The sequence below is a fragment of the Rhinolophus sinicus genome, linkage group LG16 (genome assembly GCF_036562045.2).
Source record: "Rhinolophus sinicus isolate RSC01 linkage group LG16, ASM3656204v1, whole genome shotgun sequence".
NCBI classification, from domain to species: Eukaryota; Metazoa; Chordata; class Mammalia; order Chiroptera; family Rhinolophidae; genus Rhinolophus; species Rhinolophus sinicus.
In genome coordinates this window covers 14,495,432-14,522,659 of record NC_133765.1, presented here as the reverse complement: position 1 = coordinate 14,522,659, position 27,228 = coordinate 14,495,432, and the positions used below count along the sequence as shown (strand labels likewise).

Here is a 27,228-nt window from a genome sequence, read left to right as displayed (position 1 = left end):
ACACACACACACACACACACACACACGCACCCCTGTGTTATATTATCCTCCCCTAGTATCATTGTTCTGGGGTTGTCACTGAAGTCTACATTATTGTCACTAACCCATCATTTCTGCTTAGACAATTAGTTTTGTCTTTTATACAACTGTCATCTTTTGAGAGATGGGCGTTTGAAAGAAGAATTGCTTCTAGAGTGCCATTGGCATGTTTCAGCCAGTATTGAAGACCTAGCCTCTCCCAGAGAATAAATAGAGTGTACTGTCATGAGGAGTAAGTAGCAGAGAGTAAATTGCTTAGGTTTTGGCTTAAGATTGACAGGGCGACATAGTAACTGCTCCAGGGGCTTAGTGTTAAGGTCAGTAACAACAGGCAAGGATATAATATCATCCTGTTCTGTGATGTATCACCATTCTGACGTATTGACACTACTTCGGGCCAATTCACTGAAGCTTTTTCTATTGCCCTGGCATGATGCTCCTGCCTGGACACTTGATGTTCCAATGTTTATGTTGTCTGTTAGCACAGGAACTCTGGGCAGGCCTCACATAACATGCCAGATGAGAGATGCAGAAAGGAGTTATTTCAGGAGTTGCCATGAATATCCAGGATCTAGGCTCTGCCAGAGAGCAGGCAGAGTGGAGGTAGTAAAAACTGAGCAGCAGAAAGTAAATTAGTTAGAGTTTGATGTGGGCTTGCCAGAGCTATGCTACAGCAACAGTGATGATGAGGATGATAGTGCTATCTCTTATTAATACTATCAGTAATATTAATATTATTATGAATAACAGCTTACATTCTTAAGCACTTACCATAGCCAAAATTGTTCTAGAACTTTGTATCATTGTCTTGTTTAATTCTCACAATAATCCTGGGAGATAGAATCTATTACCCTTGTTTTATAGATGAAAAAACTTACAATAGCTTTGTGGATACTGTTAAAATCCATAGTCGTGGCGAGCAGTATAATGTCTACTTTCATGCCATAATATATCTGACTCTCCTGACCTGTTTAGATGACCTGAGGGCTCTCACTGCAGCCTGCAGTATTTTCACGACCATTATCTCACTGCTCATCCAATTTGGTGGGTGCGTTTGTATCTTTTAGAGCTTATACTCCAGGCAGCAGCCGTCTGTTGGGACAGCTGAAAAATGGCGAGATTTGCTTCTGGATGGCGACCAGCATCCTCTACCCAAGCATCGGAGAGAGGCTTCCGGCAGAAGACAGGTAGTGCAGACCCTAGAGTTTAAATAGGATTACAGGCACTTACTGAGCTGGGAGTGGTAAGGCGGAGCAAAAAGCAGATTCTTGTTTTATTTCATGGTGTGTAAAACGTGTCCTGACATAAGATTACTCTTGGGCTCTCACTGAAACCTACGGTATTGTCAGGAGCACTTGTAGTCTATTGGAAAAACTATATTTTATATGTATATTCTTTAGAAAAGGTGAATTTCTGGTGGCCATTGTCTTTTATGGTGTGAGAGGAGAAGAAACGCGTGGTTTCTGAGGGGGAGGGGTCAGGAGGATGGTCCCCCCAATGGCCCAGACCTGACCTCCATCAGTAGCTGGTAGAGTATAAGGCAGATCACCAAGAAATAAACTATTCAGAGCTCGGGCTGGAACTTGTTAGGGTTATGTTACATTGCCTAAGTTTTGGTGTATTGAGTCAAGGTCAGTAGGTTTTCAAGAAAATGTGAAAATACCCTGGCCTACTAAGATTTTTCCATTCCTTAGCTGAAGTCTAGTTTATTGCCATTAGAATTTTACCACTGTCTGGATAATTTCCATCTTGTGGTTTTATGTTATTTTTAAAAACAGCCTTCAGGCAGCCAGCAGTATTACGATATATGAACGAGATTAAGAGAGATTTCCTCTTGGCTCTTTTAAGACAGCAGAAAGAAAAGGAGGCATACAGGCAGAAAGTAGGGTTTGGGCTGAGGTTTTCAGAACTAAACTGCAGCTCTATTGTGATGTTTAGCTTGGGTCTGTAACGTTGGCCTAAGGGTATACTGTCATGTTTTATTCTTCGTGGTCATTTATATATTCTGAAATGTGCCATGGTCTTTCCTGCCTCAGGTCTTTTGCATGTGTTTTTTTCTCTATCTGGACATTCTTCCCTTTTTTCTTCACAACACTCGTCCTTTCTCATCCTTCAGGTTTCATCTACAGTGTCAACTCCTTAGAAAAGACTGCCCTGAGCACCTTATCAAAAAAGCACCCCCTCTGCTGTTTCTCTTTATCCCTGCATTCTGCTTCCTTCTCAGTACACAAAACACTTTGTAATTGTTTACTTATTTACCTGTTTTCCACTGGTCTGTAAGCTTCATGAGGAAAGGCACACCTGCTTTGTTTACCAGTGTATGGGCAGCTGTTAGCACAGTGCTGGTACCTGGTATTCTCTTGCTAAATGCGTTCTGAATGAATTAGTCAATCAATCAAACACTTAATTCAGTACCTGTTAGGTGTTAGCAATTATTTAGGTACTAACTCTCAAAGATACAGCTGTGAACAAGACACAGCACTCAAATTTCTAAAGAAGAGAGACTGACACATAAGCAGATGGTTATGAAGCAACATAACTCGTGCTATTGGATACATAGGGAATTAACTGAGCACAAAAGAGAGTCCCTAACCCTGGCTGTTCAGCAGAGAGTGCAGCTTTGTGGACACAACCTCTTCTTGTCCTTCTGCCATGCCAGCCCTGAAAATCCTCAGCCCTGGATCAGCCCTTTCCCCTTGGAGACTCCCAAACAATCAAGCTTTATGGGAGAAAACACTTTATTTGTGTAGATTTGACCCACGTCTGTACTAGTGCTCACAATCCCCGCTGGGTCCCCAGTGCTGCCGAGCATTTTCTTACCTGCCCCGTGTGGCCCACACTGATAATTCAAACCTTAAACACCCTGTAAAGTTCTTGCCCTTCCCCCATCCTCTCCGGTTTTCATATAGAAAATAAAAGCCATCACGCAATAACTGCTTTAGCCATTTACTTTGTTGCCATTCTTCCTATTCCTACTATCTTAGAGGAGGAGTTTTCTCTCTCTGGACACATTTTCTGGATTTTCTTGCCACCTTTTCTGCTGGGTCTAACTTTGAATATTATAGTGTAAGACTCTGGTTCTTGTTAAAATCCTCTGAAGAAGGTTGCATCTTTTTTGTTTGTTTTTCTCTTCTAGCAGGCAGTCAACCTGGTCAAGTTCAGACTATCAGTTGTTTCTCACCTCCTGTGAACAGTGGCTCGTGTGTTAGTTTGGTTCCCCAAGGCTTGTTGTGCCCCGTTAGGTCCATGCCATGCCCGTACAGCTCAGGAGTGAGTCTGGGACATGTGCCAGTGCATACACAGAATTAAGGGAGCTACTTCTCTAGCTCGCTTCTCTTCAGAATACCCAGCCGCCACACTCTCCAGACCCCATGGGCTGTGTTTCTCGGAATTTTTAGTTCCAGTCAGTGAGAGAGATAGGCCCGTAGTGGACTTACTCCTTCGCTGGTGCTGGCAGTCCACTTTGTCTTACTTTTTGGAAAGCGGAAAATAATTTCATTTTTATTGTAGTAAAAGTAAACACAAACAGAAAGAAAAAAAAACCCACAAAAATTCCAGCGAGAACCACCAATTAGCCTTTCATTATGTATCATTTTCTGATTTTATCTATAACAAACAAATAAATAAATAACTTTAAAAAATAATAGCCTTATTGAGATATGCAGTCAATTCTTGTTACTTATGGTCCTTAATTCTATAAAATTGCCACAAACACTGAATTAGCAAATACTGAAGTACGTGGCTCCTAGGGGAGGTACAGGGTTAGGTGCCTACGAGCCTCTGATTATAACATTTTGGTCAACTGACCTATACATAACCTTGTTTTATGTGTATTTCTATTTAAAGACACCTTATTTAATATATATTGTTGGTTCATTAACATTGAACTCAGCCAGTAACACTATGGCACGTACCTGAATGAAGCTTATTAAATACAAGTATTTTCTCCATAAGACACATCACAGCCTTCTTATGCTTAGGAATACTAGATAGTCCTATAGCACTGTGGCTGGGGGCCATTTTAAACAGCAAAATCACCAACAAAATGCAAAAAATGTAAAAAATTTGGCATTAAATATATCTTCATACTTGTTTACAGTATGAAGGCTGAAAACAAAATCGTGTTCAACCTCAGCTGGTAATGCGCACAATTGGCGACTCAAGTTTTTCACAATACTCTGCTTGTCTACAAATGACCACAAAAGCACCAGGAGTAGTGATTTTGGGATTACAAATAAATTTTAGCAAATAGGTCAATTCACAAATAAGGAATATGCAAATGATGAGGACTGGGTGTAATTTACATGCCATACAATTAACCCTTTTAAAATGTACAGTTCAGTGTTTTTAGTATATTCAAAGGGTTGTACAAACATTGTTCCGATCAATTTCAGAACATTTTCATCACCCCAAAAAGTCCTGTACCCATTAGCAACCCCCTTTCCCCTTACCCACATCCCAGCCTCAGGCAACTACTAATCTACTTTCTGTCACTATAGATTTGCCTTTTCTGGGCATTTCATATAAATGGGATTATGCACTACATCTGGCTTTTGTGACTGGCTTATTTCAGTGAGCGTCATGTTTTCAAAGCTCATTGACCTTGTGGCATGTAGCAGAACTTCATTCCTATCCATTGGATAATATTCCATTCTCTGCATTTAGCACATTTTATTTATCCATTTATTAGTTGGTGGATATTTGGATTGTTTCCACTTCTTGGCTGTTATGAATAATGCTGCTATGACTATTCGTGCAGTTTTTTGTTGATACATGTTCTCATTTCTCTTGGATATATACATAGGAGTAGAATTGCTGGGCCATATGCTCTCTATGCTTAACCTTTTGAGGGACTGCCAGACTGGTTTCCAGAGTGCCTGCACTATTGTTCATTCCCACTAGTAGCGTATGAGGGTTCCAGTTTGTCTGCATCCTCACCAGCACTTGTTATTACCTGTCTTTTTAATTATAGCTATCTTAGTGGGTGTGAAGTAATATTTCACTGTGGTTTTGATTCACATTTTCCTGATGGTTAATGATGAGCACCTTTCTTTTTTTTCTTTCTTTTTTTTTTAAGATTTTATTGGGGAAGGGGAACAGGACTTTATTGGGGAACAATGGTCAAATTGTTGTCCTTTCAATCTTAGTTGTGGAGGGTTCTGTTCAACTTCAAGTTGTTGTTCTTTCAGTCTTAGTTGTGGAGGGCGCAGCTCAGCTCCAGGTCCAGTTGCCGTTGCTAGTTGCAGGGGGCACGGTCCACCATCCCTTGCGGGAGTCGAACCAGCAACCTTGTGGTTGAGAGGACAAGCTCCAACCAACTGAGCCATCTGGGAGCTCAGCGGCAGCTCAGCTCAAGGTGCCGTGTTCAATTTTAGTTTCAGGGGGCGCTACCCACCATCCCTTGCGGGACTCAAGGAATTGAACTGGCAACCTTGTGGTTGAGAGCCCGCGCTCCAACCAACAACTGAGCCATCCGGGAGGCAGCTCAGCTCAGCTCAAGGTGCCATGTTCAATCTTAGTTGCAGGGGGCAGAGCCCACCATCCCTTGCGGGACTTGAGGAATTGAACTGGCAACCTTGTGATTGAGAGCCCACTGGCCCATGTGGGAATCGAACCGGCAGCCTTCGGAGTTAGGAGCACGGAGCTCTAACCGCCTGAGCCACCGGGCCGGCCCGATGAGCACCTTTCATGTGCTTATTGGCCATTTGTATATCTTCTTTGGAAAACTGTGTAATAGATCCTCTGCCTAATTTGTAATTGGATTGTCTTTTGATTATTGAGTTATGTGAGTTCTTAATATAGTCAATGTACAGGTTCCTTATTAGTTATATAATTTGCAAATGTTTTTTCCCAGTCTGTGGGTTGTCTTTTCACTTTCTTTATTGTTTCCTTTGCAGCACTAAAGTTTTTAATTTTGAGGAAGACCAATTTATCTACTTTTTCTTTTGTGGCTTGTGTCTTTGGTGTCATATCTAAGAAACCTTCTCCTAATCCAGGGTCATGAAGATTTACTCTTACGTGTTTCTATAAGAATTTTATGTTTTTTACATTTAGGTATGTGTTCTACTTTGAGTTAATATTTGTATAAGAGTCAATTTTTCCTGTTATTTAGGTAGGGATCCAACTTCATTCTTTTTCATGTGGATATCCAGTTATCTTACCACCATTTGTTGAAAAGACTATTCTTACCCATTGAATTTCTTGGCACTCTTGTCAAAAATCATTTGATTATAAATATAAGGGTTTGTTTCTGAACTATCAATTCTATTTTGTTGATCTATACGTCTATCCTTATGCTGCTACCACACTGACTTGATTACTCTAGCTTTGTAGTAAGTTTTGAAATTGGGAGGAGTGAATCCTCCAACTTGTTCTTCTGTTTCAAGATCATCTCTGTTATTCTAGGTCCCTTGCATTTTCATATGAATTTAAGAATCACCTTGTCAACTTCTACAAAGAAGTCAACTGAAATTTTAATAGAGATTGCATTAAATCTGTTGATCAGTTTGGGGAGTAGTGCCATCTTAACAATATTAAGTCTTCTGATCCGTGTACATGAAATATCTTTCCATTCATTTAGATCTTCTTTAATTTCTTTCAATGTTTTGTAAGTTTCTGAGTTTAAAATTTATACTTTGTTAATAATTTATTCCATAGTGTTTTTGATAGTATTATAAATGGGTTTTCCCCTTAATTTCACTTTCAGATTGTTTATTGCAAGTCTATAGAAATATAATTGATTTTTGTCTACTGATCTTACATCCTGCAACTTCCCTGAAAGATAAATGACTTTTATGCTAAAAAGATAAAAGTAATTTTAAGCTTTCATTTATAAATGGTACAGATCATAATTTGATCTATAAGATGTCCAAATTATGGACATACCAAGTTATGTCCTAAGGTTTTCTTAGTGATGGGGGAGGAATTAGCTCCAGTTTCCTCCCTGCTGTGTCAGTTGATTGTTATAATATTTCCAGGTTCTTATTCTCAGGACTCTCACCCGTCAAGAGAGTTGTGTAAACTGAAAATGCTTATAGATCTGAGATATTAAGGGAACTGGCTTTATATCTTGGATTGAATCCCAAGCACACTCATGATAGAATGATTTCAAGTAAGCACTTTAGAAGAACTTTCAGTCTCAACATTTTGATTTATCAGTTCATCCATGTTTTGATCTGAATATTTTTCTTTGGTTTATTGTTTTTCCCCCCCTTTTTTCAGTTAATTTCTTCTGAAACTGCTTCCTTTCATTCTTTTTAATATATATGTAGTGTGTTTTTTTTATCCAGTTGAGCTCAAAGTTGCAGGAGGAGAGAATCAATAGATGAAAATATCAAAAGCATGCACAGGGCTAGCTTTTGGCAATTTTGTCACTTTGTGCGACTGGACTTTCTAACAGGTTTGTGATGAATATCAATCAGGATTGAACACTGAATTCCTAACTCCACTGGCTTTTCAGTCTGGAGTAGATCAAGAAGAAGACAAGAAAGAGGTATGGAATGGTAATCACTTTTGGATGTCAGTGTTTCTACCATAATAGTATATGTGAAATTGGAAACAATTTCTGTGTCCTAACATCTTAATAGCTAATACTACAAATTCCATAGATAAAGGCAAATTACTTGAATCATTATAACATGTTGACCTTCTCTTCTAAGTTCCTAGGATTTAGGGTACTTTGATGTAAAGTCAGAGATATGATCCTAGTGAATTTCTCTAGTTAGTGATATTTGCCACAATAACTTCTTTGAAGGAAGAGTTTTAATTTATGGCTTCCTTTTTTTTCTTTTCAATCTAAAGTTAGTTTAAATGAACAGTTTTTAACACTGGCCGTGCACCAGAATCAGATGTGGAGCTTTTTTCAAAATACAAATGCCTGGATATACTGAAACCAGATATACTGAATTGGTAACTGAAAAGGTAGTTTGGGGCATTTGTGTTTTTCAAAAAATACCACTGATGATTGTACTGTATTGTCAATATTGAGAACTGCTATTAGACTTTTAATAGTTTTTGCTAAAAGCAAAACTATTCAAGTAGCACAAGCTACTTGAAGGGCAAAAACATATCTATGTATAGACTAGTGTCCCTTGAGTAGCTTGTGTCCTTAAAAGAGAATATATAAATACAGGTATATGAACATATTACACACATGGCAGTAGCACTTGCGTTTATTATACTTGTTCCCTTTAAAAGTATAATGCGCTGATATTCCTCAGTCCTTCTCTCCTCCCCACCATGTTAGGCTAGGCTTAGAGTATGCTCTTGTGGTTTTAATTTTGAAAAGTTAAAGTGACTATTGTTCTGTTATAAAATACCTCTCACGTTCTTTCTGTGGCCCTGATTCTATGCTACTTACTATTTGGGAATACAGAGTGAATATGGTATGTGTCTTATATCAAATATAATCATTTCTTCAAGTGCTGTTGACAAAGGACTGTACTAAGGACACACTTAATTATTCTCTGATTTGTCTGTAACATCTAATAGCTATCTGTGTGCTTGAAAATATAATGCTCTTGCTGTATGTGATATTATCTTGAGTCACCACAAACAGAAGGAAATTAAGGACTTTGTTTCATGTGACTTATGTATCATAAGGCTTTGTTGTGTAAGACACAAGGATATTTTCCTTCCTTGGAAAGTCCTCTGAGAGCAGAATCTTAACAATTTTAACTTTTTTCCTTTAGCGTCAAAAGCAGTACTTGAGATACAGACGACTTTTCATGGATATTGAAAGAGAACAAGTAAAAGAACAACAAAGGCAAAAAGAACACAGGAAGAAAATTGAAAAGTGAGTTCTTTCATCTGTACTGTGATACCAGTTAAGGTGATTTTGGAAGCTTAAGTTTTAGAAAAAATCAGGCAGTGATTTTGCCTTCTGATCCATAGTGGAAACAAACATTTTTGATCTGGGTAGAAGTATTAAAAGATGGTTAAGAGAGCTATGTTTTTTTAATAGACTTTATTTATTTTGGAATAGTTACAGGTTCATAGCAAAGTTAAGCATAAAGTACAGGGAGTTCCCATTTACCCCCTGCCTCTACAGTGGACTGCCTCTCCCACTATTAACATCCTGTACCACAGTGGTACATTTCTTACAACTGATAAACCTACGTGGACACATCATAATCCGTGTTTTACATTTGGATTAATTCTTGAAGTGGTAGATTGTTACAGGTTTTGACAAATGTATAATGATATATATCCATCATTACAGTATCATACAAAATAGTTTCAGTACCCTAAAAATCCTGTGGGGCACCTATTCATCTCTCCCTCCCCCAACCTCTGGCAACACTGACCTTTTTACTGTATCCATTGTTTGCCACTTCCAGAATGTCATAGAGTTGAAATCATACAGTATGCAGCCTTTTCAGTTGGCTTCTTTCACTTAGTAATTTGCATTTAGGGTTCCTCCAATGCCTTTTCATGACTTGATAGCTCATTTCTTTTTAGTACTGAATAATATTCTGTTGTCTGAATGTGCCACAGTTTATTTATCCATTCACCTACTGAAGTACATCTTGGTTTCCTCCAATTTTTGGCATTTATGAATAAAGTTGTTATAAATATTGGTATGCAGATTTTATGTGGGCATACATTTTTAACTCCTTTGGGTAAATACCAAGGAGTGTGTTTGCTGGATTGTAAGAGTTTTTTTACTTTTGTTAGAAACTGCCAAACTGTCTTCCAAAGTGGCTGCACCATTTTGCATTCCACCAGCAATAAATGAGAGTTCTTGTTGTTCCACGTCCTTGTCAGCATTTGGTGTTGTCAGTGTTTTGGATTTTGGCCATGCTAATAGGTGTGTGTAGTATCTCATTGTTGTTTTTAATCTGCAATTCCCTAGTGACATATGATGTAGAACATCTTTTCATGTACAGTTGACCCTTGAACAGTGTCGGGGTTAGAGACACCGACTCCCTGCAGTTGAAAACCTGTGTATAACTTTTGACTGCCTCGCAATTTTGTCTTTTTAATTACAGTTTATTGGGGTGACAATGGTTAGTAAAGTTACATAGGTTTCAGGTGTACAATTATTGGGGTGACAATGGTTAGTAAAGTTACATAGGTTTCAGGTGTACAATTCTTTAATACATTTGCGACAACATGAGATTATTATGCTAAGTGTAATAAGTCAGACAAAAAGTTGAGAGCCTATGATTTCACTGATATGTGGGATATAAAACTGGAAACAACAAAGGAGCAAGACAAACAAAGAAACAAAAACTCATAGACACAGACAATAGTTTAGTTGTTCCCAAAATTTTAACTACAGTCATCTCTTGGTATCCATCGGGGATTGGTTCTAGGACCACCCCCACCCCCCCCCACCATGGATACTAAAATCTGTGGTTGCTCAAGTCCGTGATATCAAATGCATACAGTTGGCCCTTGGCATCTATGGATTGAAAATACTGTTTTCTGTCTTCGGTGGTTGAATCCACACATGCAAAACCCGGGGATACAAATAGCCAACTGTATATTTATTGAAGAGTATCCATGTATAAGTGACCTGCTCAGTTCACCCATGGTTTTCAAGGGTAAACTGTACTTATTTGCCATCTATATATCTTCTTTGGTAAAATACCTGTTTGGTTTTTCAGCCCATTTTTAATTGGGTTATTTGTTTTCTTATTTTTGAGTTTTAAAAGTTCTTTGTATATATTGGATAATAGTCCTTTATCAGATGTATCTTTTGTAAATATTTTCTTCTAGTTTGTGGCTTAAATTCTCATTCTCTTGACATTATCTATCAGAGAACAGAAGTTTTTAAGTTTAATGAAGTCCAGCTTATAATTCTTTAGTGGATGATGCCTTTGGTGTTGTATCTAAAAAGTTATTGCTGTACCCAAAGTCACCTAGATTTTTTCTTATGTTACCTTCTAGGAGTTTTGTAGTTTTGTGTTTTACATTTAGTTCTGTGATCCATTTTGAGTTAATTTTTGTGAGGAGTGTAATATCTGTGTCTGGATTTATTTTTTTGCACATGGGTATTCAGTTGTTCCTACACCATTTGTTGAAAAGACTGTCTTTGCTCCATTGTATTGATCTTTGTCAAAGATCAGTTAATTATGCTTATGTGTGTGTATTTCTAGGCTCTCTTTTCTGTTCTATTGACCTATTTATTTATCTATTCTTTTGCCAATACCACACTGTCTCCAAAGGGAAATGATGCCTATAAGAGACTCGCGTTAGCTTTAAGGACATGCATAGGCTGAAAGTGAAGGGATGGAAAACGATATTCCATGCAAATGGTCATCAAAGAAGAACAAGCATGTCTATCCTTTGATCAAAACAGACTTTAAATTAAAAAGGGTCACAATAGACAAAAAAGGTCATTACATAATGATAAAGGTGTCAATTCGTCAAGACAACATAACAATTGTAAATATTTATGTACTCAACATTGGAGCATGTAAATATATAAAGCAAATACTAACAGTAATGAAAAGAGAAATAAACAGCAATACAATAATAGTAGGTGGCTTTAATACCTGACTCTCAACAGTAGAAAATCAATGAGGAAACTGCTGACTTGAACAACTATAGATCAAATATACCTAACAGATATATCCAGAACATTCTATCCAACAGCAGCAGAATACACATTCTTCTCAGGAACACACAGAACATTCTTCAGGGTGGATCATAGGTTAGGCCATAAAACAAGTCTTAAAAATTCAAGAAGATTGAAATTATATCAAGTATCATTTCCAACTACAATGATATGAAACTAGAAATTAATAACAGGAAATTGGAAAATTCACAGATACATGGAAACTAAGCCATACACTCCTGAACAGCCAATGGATCCAAGAACAAACCAAAAGAGAAATTAAAAAATATCATTACAAACAAAATGAAAATATTACATACCAAAACTTATTGGATGCAGCAACAACAGTTCTAAAAGGAAAGTTTATAGCTGTAAATGCCTTTATTATGAAAAAAAGATCTCAAATAAACAACCTAAGCTTACAACACAAAGATAGTAAAAGACAAGCAAACTGAGTCCAAAGTTAGCAGAAGGAAAGAAATAATGATTAGAACAGAAATAAATGAAATAGAGAATAGGAAAAAATAGAAAAGTTCAGTAAAACTAAGAATTGCTTTTTTGAAAAGAAGCAAATTTTAAAATCCTTAGCTAGATTAACCAAGATAGAAAAGGAGGACTCAAATAAATAAAATTATAAATGAAAGAAGAGACACTACAACCGATACCACAGAAACACAAAGGATCATAAGAAACTACTATAAACAATTATATGCCAACAAATTGGACAACCTAACAGTAATGGATGAATTCCTAGAAATATGCAACCTATCAAGACTGAATCATGAAGAAACAGAAAAACTGAACAGACCAATTCCAGGAAGGAGACTGAATCAGTAACCAGAAACCTCCCAGCAAATAAAAGTCCAGGACCAGATGGCTTCACTGGTGAATTCTACCAAGCATTTAAAGAAGAATTAATGCCAGTCCTTCTCAAACTCTTCCAGAAAATAGAAGAAGAAGTAAAACTTTCAAACTCATTATGAGGCCAATATTACCCTGATACCAAAACCGGACAAGGATACTATAGGAAAAGAAATTTACAGGCCAATATCCCTGATGAACATGGATATAAAAAGTCTCAACAAAGTATTAGCCACCTGAATTCAACAACACATGAAAAGGATAGTACACCATGATCAAGTGGGATTTATTCCAGGTATGCGAGGATGGTTCAGCATCCACAAGGCAATCATTATGACACACCACATTACCAAAATGAAAGATAAAAATCATGTGATTGTATCAATAGATACTAAAAAAGCATTTGACAAAATTTAACATCCATTCATGATTAAAAACTCTCAACAAACTGGCCATGGAGGGAATGTACCTCAACATAATAAAGGCCATATTTGACAGCGCTGATATCATACTCAATGGTAAAGAGCTGAAAGCTTTTCCTTTAAGATCAGGAACAAGACAAGATTGCTCACTCTTGCCCCTTTAATATAGTACTGGAAGCCCTAGCCAGAGCAGTTGGACAAGAAAAAGAAAGAAAATGCATCTCAATTGGAAAGGAATTAAAGCTGTCACTATTTGCAGATGACATGATATATGTAGAAAAGCCTAAAGATTTCACCAAAAATCCATTAGAACTAATTAATGAATTCAGTAAAGTTGCAAGATACAAAATCAATTTACAAAAATCAGTTGTGTTTCTATACACTAACAATGAACTATTACAAAGAGAAATTAAGAAAGCAATCCTATATACAGTAGCATCAAAAATAATAAAATATTTAGGAATAAATTTGACCGAGGAGGTGAAAGATCCATACACTGAGAACTCTAAAACACTGATGAAAGAAGTTGAAGAAGACACAAATAAGTTAAAGATAGTTCATGCTCATGGATTGTAAGAATTAATATTTTTAATACCCATACTATACTACCTGAAGTGATCTGCATATTCAGTGCTGTCCCTGTCAAAATTCCAGTGACAGAAATAGAACAAACAATTCTAAAATATGTATGGAACCACAGGTGACTCTAAATAGCAAAAATGATCTTGAGAAAGGAGAACAAAGCTGGAGACATCACACTTCCTGATTTCAAACTATTACAAAGCTGTAGTGATCAAAACAGTATGGTATTGACATTAAAATGGATACATATATCAATGGAACAGAATAAAGAGCCAAGAAATAAATCCATTAATTTGTGACAAAGAGCTAAGAGCATACAATGGGGAAAGGACAGTCTCTTTAGTAAGTGGTATTGGGAAAAGTGGATATCCACATGCAAAAGAATGAAACCGGACCCCTTCCTTACAACCATCAAAAATCAACTCAAGGGGCCGGCCTGGTGGCTCAGGTGGTTAGAGCTCCGTGCTCCTAACTCCGAAGGCTGCCGGTTCGATTCCCACATGGGCCAGTGGGCTCTCAACCACAAGGTTGCCGATTCAACTCTTCGAGTCCCGCAAGGGATGGTGGGCAGCGCCCCCTGCAACTAGCAACGGCAACTAGACCTGGAGCTGAGCTGCGCCCTCCACAACTAAGACTGAAAGAAGAACTTAAAGCTGAACGGCACCCTTCACAACTAAAATTGAAAGGACAACAACTTGACTTGGAAAAAAGTCCTGGACATACACACTGTTCCCCAATAAAGTCCTGTTCCCCTTCCCCAATAAAAATCTTAAAAAAAAAAAAAAAAAAAAAAACTGGTCAGATGAGTAGAGGGAATGTTAGAGCCTTAATTGCAATTATGATAAAAAGTAAAAAAGGCTAAAAATCAATGTTTTAAATTTCCATCTTAAGAAGATAGGAAAAAACAAACAAACAAACACACAACAGCAAATCAAACCAGAAGAAGAAAGTCATAGAGAGCAGAAATCAGTGAAATAGAAAGTAAATGTACAATGAAGAAGAGCAAAAAGCCAAAACTTGGTTCTTTGAAAATTTGGTTTTGCAAGGGATATATCACTTTTACTAATTAGTAAAAGGAAAAGAGAGAAAACACAATTTACCAATATTAGGAATGGAAAGGAGCTATTACTACAGAGCCTAGAGACATTAAATGATAGTATGAAGAATTTTACACGAAAATTTTTGATGAAATAGACAAACTCCTTTAAAAAAATGAAAATGGATGCAAGAAGAAAAGGAATTAAATCAGTCATTGAAAATCTTACCAAAAAGAAAAACTCAGGCCTCAGGTCCAGCCTCTGATATCTTCACTAGCGGATTCTTTCCAAATATTTCGGGAAAAATATTGCCAAGTTTTACATAAACTATGCTAGAGAATTTAAACAGGAAATACTTCCCAAATAATTTTTTAGGCTTGCATAACCTTAATACCAGCCTGACAAGGACATTACAAGAAAGCAACGTTACAGATTAATTTCTCTCATGAACATAAATGTAAAAATACCAAGTAAAGTCTTAGCCCAGACATTTTCTTTTTTTTTAAATTTTATTGGGGAATATTGGAGAACAGTGTGTTTCTTCAGGGCCCATCAGCTCCAAGTCATTGTCCTTCAATCTAGTTGTGGAGGGCGCAGCTCAGCTCCAAGTCCAGTTGCTGTTTTCAATCTTTAGTTGCAGGAGGCACAGCCCACCATCCCATGTGGGAATTGAACTGGCAACCTTGTTGAGAGCTCACGCTCTAACCAACTGAGCCATCCGGCTGCTTCTCTGGAAGCTCAGTGGCAGCTTGTCTTCAATCTAGTTGTGGAGGGCACAGCTCACTGGCCTATGTGGGAATTGAACCAGCAACCCTGTTGTTCAGACCTCGCGCTCTAACCAACTGAGCCATTCGGCAGCCCCTTCGCCCAGTGACTTTTGATAGGCACTACCGTGTTTCCCCCAAAATAAGACTGGGTCTTTTATTAAGTTGTGCTCCAAAAGACACATTAGGGCTTATACTCAGGGCATGTCATCCTGATAAATCTGCTAGGGCTTATTTTCTGATTAGGTCTTACTTTTGGGGAAACACGGTACTGAATGCTCCTGTCCTTGGAGCTTCTGCGTGAGCCTCTGCCTTCCACCCCAGGGCAGCTTCTTAACACCGCTGAACTTCTCCAAAGCCATGGACCCTATGGAAACAAAGCTTTTTGCAACAACAGTGATGATGGAAAAACGTGACTAAAATAAAACATTCCAAGATGTTTAAGAATTGTCTTTGAATGGTGGAAATGTAAAATAAAACATTCCAAGATGTTTAAGAATTGTCTTTGAATGGTGGAAATGCATTTTTACTATTCTTTCTGCATTTCTTAATTTTTCAATTTTTTTTAAGCCTAAGTATTTTGGAGTTTGGGAGCCTAAGCAATATTTGCATTGTAAGGGACTCCTTTTTTTTTTTTTAGTAATGTTTTTATTGAAATTGAAATTGTAACAGTTTTATTATAGTTGTTCAAGAGTTATGAGAATAAGGAATTTATATCGATAATAATATTGGTACAGACTTGAGTAGCACTACAATAAAAATAAAACTGGGAGCATTCAAGAATACATTACTGGGGAGCGGATACATTAATCCTGTTTATAAACAGTGAGCCAGAACATTCACATTTAAGAGATATGCCTCCAGAGGTGCCGTGGGAAGGGGAATGAGGCAGTTGAAATTAGTGGATTTTTACCCCATTTTGGTATATTGCAATTCTGCGTAAGGGTATGTTTGTAAAACAGAAGTTTGAGTACTACAGATTTAGATTATTTCTAAGAATCCTTTCAGCTTTAGCAACTAAAACCCACATATTTTCATTGACAATGGTAATTGTTGGTAGCTGTGGACCCTCCCATCCCCACTCTCCTTGACATCTCACTGTCTTTAGTATGTGTTATGTGAGGTTTTATGGGTGTACATGTGTATTAGTCAGAGTTTCCCCAGAGAAACAGAACCAACAAGATAGTATATATAATCTTGTTGGTTCTGTTTCTCTGGGAGAGAGAGAGAGCTTTATTTTGAGGAATTGGCTCACACAATTGTGATATACAAGTATAAAATTTTCAGGATAGTCCAGCAGACTGAAAATCCAGGGAAGAGCCAATGCTGTAGTTCAAGTCTGAAGCCCATCTACTGGCAGAATTCCCATAAGGGGCTCCTTGCTGCTGAATATCCTGTTTATTTTGCAATAGAGAGTACAAGGATTCTTGAAATATTTATACGTCAGTCCAGTAATAAGAATGGTTTACCTGTGAGGTGTTTAATAGTTCCTTTGATATATCTTATTCTCACATGCTTCCCCCCCCAAGATATGTTATACTGTATTTCCCCCAAAATAAGACCTAACCAGACAATCAGCTCTAATGCATCTTTTGGAGCAAAAATTAATATAAGTACCGGTATTATATTATATTATATTGTTATACTATAATATATTATGTTATATTATATTGTTATGAATTTTTGCTCTAAAAGATGCATTAGAGCTGGTTGTCTGACTAGGTCTTATTTTTTGGGAAACATGGTAATGCTATTGTCCTTAAAGCAACTTGATAAAACTGCAATAAAAAAGTGTGTGTGTGTGTGTGTGTGTGTGTGTGTGTGTGTGTTTCGGATTGAGGTAGAGGAGGCTTGGAAAAATCCTATGAAGTTGTTTAGGGTAGCTTTCAGGCAGGATTCTGTTTAAATATTTCAAGGATCTTTTCTATTCTTAATGTTCTTTATGATGTAATTATATAATCTCCCTGGATAACAATTTCAGAATCTAAGAATGTTGGCTCTCAGGAAGTTCATTCTTATATGTAGGCCAGATTTGTCTTATTGTAACATAGTCATTTAGTACAATTATGATCTGATCTACATCAAAAAAAACTTTCAGTTCTATAGTGCCCATGTGTAAGCATTTTACAGACTCATCAGGCGAAAGACAGAATGGAAATTTAGTTCAGTTCATTTAACTGAAGCCAAGACATCCTGCTCTGGGTATTTTATGTCTAACCTAAATCTTATGACATGTCTACCACATGGAGTAATCAGTGGGGAATTCTTCTTTAGCTATACCACTGACCTTTTTTGAAAGCTTTTCTGCTTAAGGCTTTTGTTTTATTGCCATTTTCTCAGTGGATAATCTTTTTCTTCTTGGATTTATTCTCTTGACCCTGGAAAAAAATACGAAGTTCTCTGTCTTACAGATGGTATCAGAAAATTAAATCTTGTTGATAGTTTGCAAATAACTAAAAATTATTTTTTGCTTTTTTCTTGTTGAAGAAACAAAATCATTTATGCCTTTGCATGGAGGTTATATGATTTAACTTAAAGTCAAAACCACTTTAGTAGCATTGTAAAATAAACATACACCTGCTTTCTAAACAAGAATTGATAAAAGCTGCTTTACTTCATCCAGTTTTAATAAGAATCAAATGATACGTTTCATTCATTCATTGTTAAATTTATTGAATGATGCTATTAGGTTGGTGCAAAAGTAATTATGGTTTTTGCAATTATTTTAACCTGTTAAACCGCAATTACGTTTGCACCAACCTAATAATTCATTGAGCAGCTATTGATTGGTACAAATGACTCTAGACTTAGGGGATGCAAAAAATGAAAGACGTGATCCTACTCTTCAGGGACCTTACTAGTCAGATTTCACTATTAAGGAGGCAGATAAATGAATAGGTAATTATAATACCATTATTAAGTATTACAAGACGATATAACATGTGGTGAAGAACTCGGAGAGATATGTATTTAAATCCCTGCTCTGCTACCTACCAGCAGTGTGACTATGAGCCTCAGTTCTCTATAAAACAGGGATAATATGGCATACGACCTCTGACAGTTAAGTTCGTGAACTTGTTGCAACAATGTTGCTAACCTTTTTTGATATCAGAGGGATTATTCGTTATAAATTTGTACCAACTGGACAAACAGTTAACCAAGTTGACTATTTGGAAGTGCTAAAAAGGCTGCGTGAAAAAGTTAGATGACCTGAACTTTTCGCCAACAATTCACGGCTCTTTCATCATGACAATGCACCAGCCCACACGACACTGTCTGTGAGGGAGTTTTTAGCCAGTAAACAAATAACTGTATTGGAACACCCTCCCTACTCACCTGATCTGGCCCCCAATTACTTCTTTCTTTACCCGAAGATAAAGGGAATATTAAAAGGAAGACATTTTGATGACATTCAGGACATCAAGGGTAATACGACAGCAGCTCTGATGGCCATTCCAGAAAAAGAGTTCCAAAATTGTTTTGAAGGGTGGACTGGGTGCTGGCATCGGTGCATAACTTCCCAGGGGAAGTACTTGGAAGGTGACCATAGTGATATTCAGCAATGAGGTATATAGCGCTTTTTCTAGGATGAGTTGACAAACTTAATTGTCCTACCTTCCTATACCTCATAAAATTGTGTGAGGATTATATTAAATAATGTAAATGTGCTTAACACAGAACCTGGCACATAGTATGTGCTCAATAAATGTTAGTTGCCAAATATTTAAGGGAAAAAGTTACACCAAGTTTTACATAAAATATTCCAGAGACTGGAAAATGGGGAATACTTCCCCAAATAATTATAGAGGCCAGTATAACCGTAGTGCCAACCTAACAAGAACATTACAAGAAAGCAATGTTGCAGATCAATTTCTCTCATAAAAACCTCACGTAAAATATTAGTGAAATAAAATATTTCTTGCAACATCACTAGAAGAAAAAAATTACAAGATTATATGAGAGTACAGAGACTGTGTTTTGAACCCAAAATTGGGGGTATGCTGTAGCAGAAGGACAGGGAAGACTTTCTGGATGAGTTTTGAAGGATTAGAAATAGTAATGTGAGGGAAAATGGGAATTGGATGGGGGGAAAGAATAGATGGGAATTGTAGGCAAAGGAATAGCATTGTGAAATCAGTGACTTCTAAGAGAATAGGACACTTCTGACATTAATGGGATTGGAGCTAATGTAATGGCAAGAGATGAGCCTTAAGAAATACGGAAAGACAAGATCGTAAAGAGCTTTGGGTCATGACAAGGATTTTGGATTTTATCCTGAAAACAGGAGCCATTTAGAGGCATTGTGGAGAATAGATAAGATGACTAAAACTAGACGTTATTATGTTAGGAGATTATTAAAGTAATAAACTTAGAAGATGAGAGGTAAAATTAATTTTTTTAAAAAGATTGTTATATATTAAACCCTTACTGTGTGTCAAACACTTTACATAGATTATCATCTCATTTAATTGTTACGCAATCCTGCAGGCTAGTGGTAGCTACTATTCATCGCGTGTTTACAGTGTGCCAGGCAGGCATAGTGCTGAGTGTTTTAGAGGCATTAGGTCATTTCCTCACTTCAGTAACCCGATTAGGTAAATTTTATTCTTTTCATTTTACAGATGAGAAAACGAACCCTGGAGAGGTTAAGTAATTTTCCTAAGATTAAGATCACACTTAGCAAGGGCAGAACTGGGATTCAATCCCAGATTTATGTGACTAATGTCTTTGGAGCCTGTAACACAGCCTTTCAGATGAGCCAGGACCAGGGAGGCAATGAGGAGGTGGCAGTTTTAGGAGCAATAAGAGATAGAATTGATAAGATTTTGTCAGAGAATTCAAGGATCAGTCCCAGATTTATGGCTCACACCACCAGGTAGGTGGGGTGCTATACAACAGATTGGCCGGAAAGGGGGTACGTAGAGGTGGAGAGAAGTTTAGTTTGGAGCATATTTGGTTTGATATGCGTAAAGGAAATCCAACTAGAGAGTCCAGTAGGAAATACTAAGTTATTTTTAGTAATGATTTCAGAAATCGCTAAGGCAGAATACTATGAGAATCAGGAAACAGGGAGATGGAGAGAAAGGTTGAACAGAAAAACAGTATCGGCAGGCACAGATTTAGACTGTGCTACATTAGACCTTAATCCTGTTGTGCCAAGAGGAAGATTGCTGCCAGCTCCTTGAGAAGTTATTTTTCTAACAGGGCATCTCTTTAACCCCTGAAGTAAACTTGTTTCTTAATCTTAGAAGCAGAATTCCTTTTATTTAAAAGTAGTGGTGGTACATTTGTGTGATTGTTCAAGACGAAAGAATCCATAGAACCAAAAAGGTAGCCCTCATTTTTGGTTCCAGGTCTCTATTTTAGTTTAACTTTGTGAAAGATTAGTGGTGTGGTCTTATTATATGGCAGGTGACTGAGTAACAAGAAGAGTTTTTGAGTTGTTGTTGAAATTATAATAATATATTTTTAATGCAGTTTGCCTGTGATATCGATTTATTTTCAGGAATTTCTTCAAAATGTAAATATTGATGACTACTTGTTTTGTGCAAACACCGTTGTAGCAATGTTTTATATTCTTATTCCTTAAAAAAAAATTTTTTTCTGTCACACTTGACATTCAGTATTATATTAGTTTCAGGTATGCAGCATAGTGGTTTGACATTTATATAATTTATGAAGTGTTCACCCTGATAAGTCTAGTATCCACCTGACACCATACATAGTTACTGCAGTGTTATTGACTATGTATCCTATGCTGTGCTTTACATCCCATGACTACTCTGTAACTGCTAATATGCACTTAAATCCCTTCACCTTTTACCCCCAGCCTCCCAGCCCCCCTCCCATCTGGCAGCTACCAGTTTGTTCTCTGTATAAGTTTGTTTTGTTTGTTCATTTATTCTTTAGACTCCACATATAAGTGAAATCATATGGTATTTATCTTTTTCTGACTTATTTTACTTATCATAATACCTTCTAGGTCCATTCATATTGTTGCAAATGGTACGATTTCATTCTTTTTTATGGCCAAGTAATACTCCATTGTATAAATGTACCACATCTTGTTTATCTAGTCATCTATTGATGGACACTTAGGTTGCTTCCATATTTTGGCAATTGCATATGAAATGTCCTTCTTTGTCTCTTGTTATAGTCTTTATTTTAAAGGCTATTTTGTTTGATATAAGTATTGCTTCCCCAGATTTTTCTGTTTGTATGAAATATCTTTTTCTATCCCTTTATTTTCAGTCTGTGTGTGTCTTTTGATCTGAAGTGGGTCTCTGGTAGGCAGCATATGTGTGGGTCTTGTTTTCTTACTCATTCAGCCACCCTATGTCTTTTGATTAGAGCATTTACTCTATTTACATTTAAAGGAATTATTGATAGATATGTAGTTATTGCCATTTTATTCGTATTTTTATCTTTTTTTTCTTTTTCTTAAAGAAGTCCCTTTAACATTCCTTATGATACAGATTTGGTGGTGATGAAATCCTTTAGTTTTTTCTTGTCTGGGAAGCTCTTTATGTCCCCTTCAGTTCTAAAGGACAGCCTTGCTGGGTAGGGTAATCTTGGTTGTAGGTTCCAATTTGTCATCACTTTGAATATTTCATGCCAATCCCTCTGGCCTGCAAATTTTCTGTTGCGAAGTCACCTGACTGTCTTATGGGAGCTCCCTTGCATGTAATTCTTACTCCCTTTTACTAGAAGTCTGACACTGGTTTCAGAATTCCTTTTGGCATTCTGAACCACTTTAATTGTATTCATGTCAATGCTCTGGAAAAACCCCATATATTGACATGTTGATTTCTGACCTAGTTTAGTTTCTATTGTGTATAAGTAAAAGGTATATTTATGCAAGAGGCCCTAAAGACATCAGAAAAGAACAAAAACTTGTTTAGAGAATAACTTTTTTAGTTAGCTTTGTTATTTTTGATTTTATGATCCTTTCTGAAACTACTGTATGGCAGTAGTTCTTAACCTGAGAATCTGACCAAATCTGTGGATTTTTTCCCCAGAAAAATATCTTTGCGGCACAGAAGTGCAGATGTCAAGTTGACAGGTAGTTAAATAGGCTTGAATCTCAGGGGACTGGTCTGTGATGGAGCTGTAGCTTTATGAGTTTCAGGTGGTAGTGGGTGGTAACTGAAGCAGAGGACATACATAAAGTCACCTGGGGAGAAGATATAGCGTAAGAAGTGGAGAATGCCAAGATATATTGTATTTCTGCTCACGTCTTATGACTTTGGAAGGCCACAAACTATTTTAATATCTTAAGATTTTTTTTTTTCTTACTTGAATCAGTTTTTTCCCCTTGGGTACAGTATTGTCCCTGTTGATAATGTATGTACTAGATGGGTTAAATGACCTGTAGGCCGCCATTGACCTAGAGAGAGCTGTTTCGGTGGAGTGATTGATGCGTCTTAAAGCCATATTGGAGTGGGTGAGGAAATCAGGAAATAGAGACAGAAAATCTAGACAACTCTTAAGATGTTTGACTGGGGGAGATAGCTAGGGGAAGAAAGGGACGGGCTGATTCCATCATTTCTAGTAACTGTCCTGTTATTAAGAGCTAAGGTGTCAACATTTGAAAAACAATGCTGACCTGTTTCCTTGGCTCTTAATTTACTGGTATAGAGAATTAACAGTAACTAAGCTTTTCTGTTGTCATTCACTTGCTTCCATTTACATTTCATCATTGAAAACCTCAATTTGATTAATTATCTACAGAAAACTCTTTTCCCATTTGCCTTTTTCACAAGGTAAGGAGTTATTGAAGTAAGCAAATATGAATGTCTTCAAAATATTTTTCTTTACTGGCTCTCTTTGGAATAAGATCTCTATGTATGCAGATCCCTAGCCAAGAGCCCCTGTGATCTTAAGCATATACACATATATATATTTGACACTACCCAAAGAGTTTTATTTTAATTGTATGTATACATATAAATTAATATGTAAACACATGAATTCACATAGATAGGTATAAATGTAAATTCATTTGCCTTCTTTTCATGTAAGGCTAAGATCTTTGCTTTGATTATGAATTGGCTGAATGGAGTTCTGTATTGTCTTTTTGGAATAAGTCACAACCATGATGAATTATCTGCCATTTCCCAATTTTGGTTTTCTTTCAAGTGAATCCACAACTTTAGGACAATTTCATCTTTTAGAGTTGTCTTTATCACACCTAATTTGAGGTTTTTGTGTTATGTGTGAGGTTCAATTTTATGTATCTTTTCAAAACATTCAAATTAGGGTTTTTTTAATAATCAGAGAGTTTATTATTATTATTAGTTTCAGGTGTACAAAACAGTGTAATAGTTAAACATTTCACCCCTCACAAAGTGATAACCTTCCTCCCCCAATCTGTTGCCCCTCTGGCATCATATATATCTATTACAATTCCATTGACTCTGTTCCCTATGCTGTAGTCCATATCCCATGATTGTATATCTATGTCTACATATATATTAAATTATAGTTGACATACAATATTATTCAACTTCAGCTTCAGGTGGACAGGGCAGTGGTCAAGCATCTACACCATCCATGATGTGTTCTCCCTAATAAGACCTGTGCCCATCTGACACCCTACAAAATCTTTGCAACATTATTGATTATATTCCTCAAACAGTCTTTCATTTCCTCTTGGCAATATAGTAGTTACCAATTTATGCTGTCTAATCCTTTCCCCTTCTCCCTCATCCCCACGCCCCTCATCTAGCAACCATCAGTTTTTCCTCTATATCTCTGAGACTATTTCTGTTTACTTTGCTTATTTATTCAGTTCTTTAGAGTCCACATATAAGTGAGTTCAGTGTCTTTCTCTGACTGAATTATTTTACTTAGCATAATAGTCTCTAGGTCTACCCATATCGTTGTAAATGGTAAGGTTTCATTCTTCTTTAAAGCCAAGTAACACTCCATTGTATAAATGTACCACAGTTTCTCAATCCAGTTGTCTACCAATGGGCATTTCAGTTGTTTCCAAGTCTTGGCTATTGTAAATAGTGCTGCAATAAACATAGGGATGCATACATTTTTTCAAATTAGCATCTTAGATTTCTCTGAATAGATACCTAAGAGTGGAATTGCTGGGTCATAAGGTATTTCCATTTCCAGTTTTTTGAGATACCTCCACTTATTTTCATAGTGGCTGCACCAATCTGCAATCCCTTTAACAGTGCATGCGGGGTCCCTTTTCTCCACAGCCTCACCAGCACTTGTTTGTTGTTTGTTGATTTATTGATGGTAACCATTCTGACCAGAATGAGGTGGTATCTCATTGTGGTTCTTATTTGCATTTCTCTAATGATTAGTGAGATTGAGCATTTTTCCATATGTCTGTTTGCCATCTGTATGTCCTCTAGAGAAATATCTCTTCATGTCCTCTGCCCATTTTTTAATTGGGTTGTTTGTTTTTTTGGTGTTGAGTTGAATGAGTTTTTTTATAAATTTTGGATATTAGCCCCTTATCAGATGTATCATTGACAAATATCTTCTCCCATTCAGTAGGATGCCTTTTTGTTTTATTGATGGTTTCCTTTGCTGTGAAAAAACTTTTTAGTTTCATGTAGTCCCGTATGTTTATTTTTTTCTCTTACTTCCCTTGCCCGAAGGGCTTTATCAGTGAAAATATTACTAAAGGTAATGTCTGCAAACTTTCTTCTATATTTTCTTCTAGGAGTTTTATGGTTTCATAGCTTACATTTGAGTCTTTAATCCATTTTGAATTCGTTCTTGTATATGGTGTAAGGAGGTGGTCCATTTTTTTTGCATGTGTCTGTCCAGGTTTCCCAGTACCATATATTGAATAGACTGTCTTTACATGAATGTAAATTCTTGCTTCCATTGTCGTAGATTAAATGAGCATATAGGCATGGATTTATTTCTGGGCTCTCTATTCTGTTCCATTGATCTATGTATCTGTTTTGATGCCAGTACCATGCTGTTTTAATTACTATAGCCTTGTATGATTTGATATCAGGTATCGTGATACCTCCCACTTTGTTCTTATTTCCCAAGATTGCTGTGGCTATTCAGGTTCTTTTATGGTTCCATATAAATTTTAGGATTGTATGTTCAATTTCTGTGAAAAATGTCCTTGGTAGTTTGATAGGGATTGCATTGAATCTGTATATTGCCTTAGACAATATGGACATTTTAACTATATTAATTATTCCTGTCCATGAGCATGGTATGTGTTTCTATTTATTTGTATCTTCTTTAATTCCTCTCTTCAATGTCTTATACTTTTCTGAGTACAGGTCTTTTACTTCTTTGGTTAAATTTGTTCCTAAGTATTTTATAGTTTTTGAAGCAATTGTAAATGGGACTGTTTTCTTAGTTTCTCCTTTTGATAGTTTATTATTGGTGCATACAAATGCAACTGATTTCTGAATATTAATTTTGTATCCTGCTACTTTACTAAATTCATTTATCAGTTCTAATAGTTTTTTGGTGGAGTCTTTGGGCTTCCCTATGTATAGTATTGTGACGGGCCAGCTGCCACGAGTCGATGGGTTCCCGAATGGGGGAGTGGGAATGAATAAAAGACACTCTCACATATGATGGCGATCGCGGACTTCAGTGATCCTGAAGACCCTAAGTTTATTTTACTGCACCCATATAAGCAGTTTGAGCACGTGCAAGTATGTATTAACATAACAAATGTAAATTATTTAGCTTTCACATAGAGGATACAACATTCACCGAAACTCTCACAAGTAATTATCTTATCAATTGCCCTGATAGGCATCAGCCTTCTGTGTCCGGGAATGGGCCGCTCCCACCAAATTCCTCAACAGCTTACAAGCTCAAGATCCCCCCAGGTGCAGGCAGAGACAATTGCCTCAGGGGGAGGAAACAGGTAGCATAAACCGAGCCATTCTACAAAGCTCAGAGTTTCCTGTAACCATGGCTCCCCACATAGTATCATGTCATCTGCATACAATGACAATTTTTCCTCCTCCTTACCAATTTGGATGCCTTTTATTTCTTTTTCTTGTCTGATCACTGTGGCTAGAACTTCCAGAACAATGTTGAAATAAAGTGGGCAACCTTGTCTTGGTCCTTATATTAAGGGGAATGGTTTTAACTTTTCCCCATTGAGTATGATGTTAGCTGTGGGTTTCTAATATATGGCCTTTATTATGTTGCGATATGATCCCTCTATTCCCGCTTTCTTAAGAGTTTTTGTCATAAGTGGCTGCTGGATTTTGTCAAATGCTTTTGCTACATCTATTGATATGACCATATGATTTTTATTTTTCATTTTGTTAATGTGGTGTATCACATTCATTGATTTGCGGATATTGAACCAACCTTGCATACCAGGAATGAGTCCCACTTGATCGTGGTATATGATCTTTTTTACGTACCACGGATTGCTGGATTCTGTTTGCTAATATTTTGTTGAGGATTTTTGCATCTATGTTCATTAGGGGTATTGGCCTGTAGTTTTCTTTTTTGAAATGTCTTTGTCTGATTTGGGGCTCAGGGTGATGGTGGCCTATTAAAAATAGTTTGGGAGCCTTCCCTCCTGCTGGATTTTTGGGAATAGTTTGAGGAGAATAGGTGATAATTCTTTTTGAATGTTTTGTAAAATTCACCTGGAAAGCCATCGGGTCTAGGGCTTTTGTTTGTTGGGAGCCTGTTGATTACTGATTCAATTTCACTGGTAGTAATCAGTCTATTTATATTTTCCGTTTTTTCTTGAGTTAGCCTTGGAAGGTTGTATGCTTCTAGAAAATTGTCCATTTCTTCCAGATTGTCTAATTTGTTGGCGTATAGTTGCTCATAGTATTTTCTTAAAATTTTTTGTATTTCTGTGGTGTCTGTTGTCACTTCTCCTCTTTCATTTCTGATTTTATTAATTTGGGTCCACTCTCTCTTTTTTTTTTTGATGAGTCTGACTAAATTAAAGGTTTGTCAATTTTGTTTATTTTCTCAAAAAA

The 27,228-nt window shown here is 36.8% G+C and overlaps 1 protein-coding gene across 5 annotated transcripts in view; it reads left to right on the top strand.

The window, feature by feature from the left end:
• The window catches only part of CCDC15 (coiled-coil domain containing 15), a 68,747-nt gene that overhangs the window by 31,101 nt on the left and 10,418 nt on the right, over positions 1 to 27,228 (top strand). For 4 of the 5 annotated variants that reach the window (XM_019710459.2, XM_019710460.2, XM_019710457.2 and 1 more), the window contains exons 10-12: positions 1,107 to 1,226; positions 7,439 to 7,531; positions 8,730 to 8,833. In XM_019710459.2, the coding sequence (XP_019566018.2) occupies positions 1,107 to 1,226; positions 7,439 to 7,531; positions 8,730 to 8,833 (317 nt within the window). The remainder of the gene's footprint in view (positions 1 to 1,106; positions 1,227 to 7,438; positions 7,532 to 8,729; positions 8,834 to 27,228) is intronic. The other variant, XM_074321363.1, reaches the window with a different exon arrangement.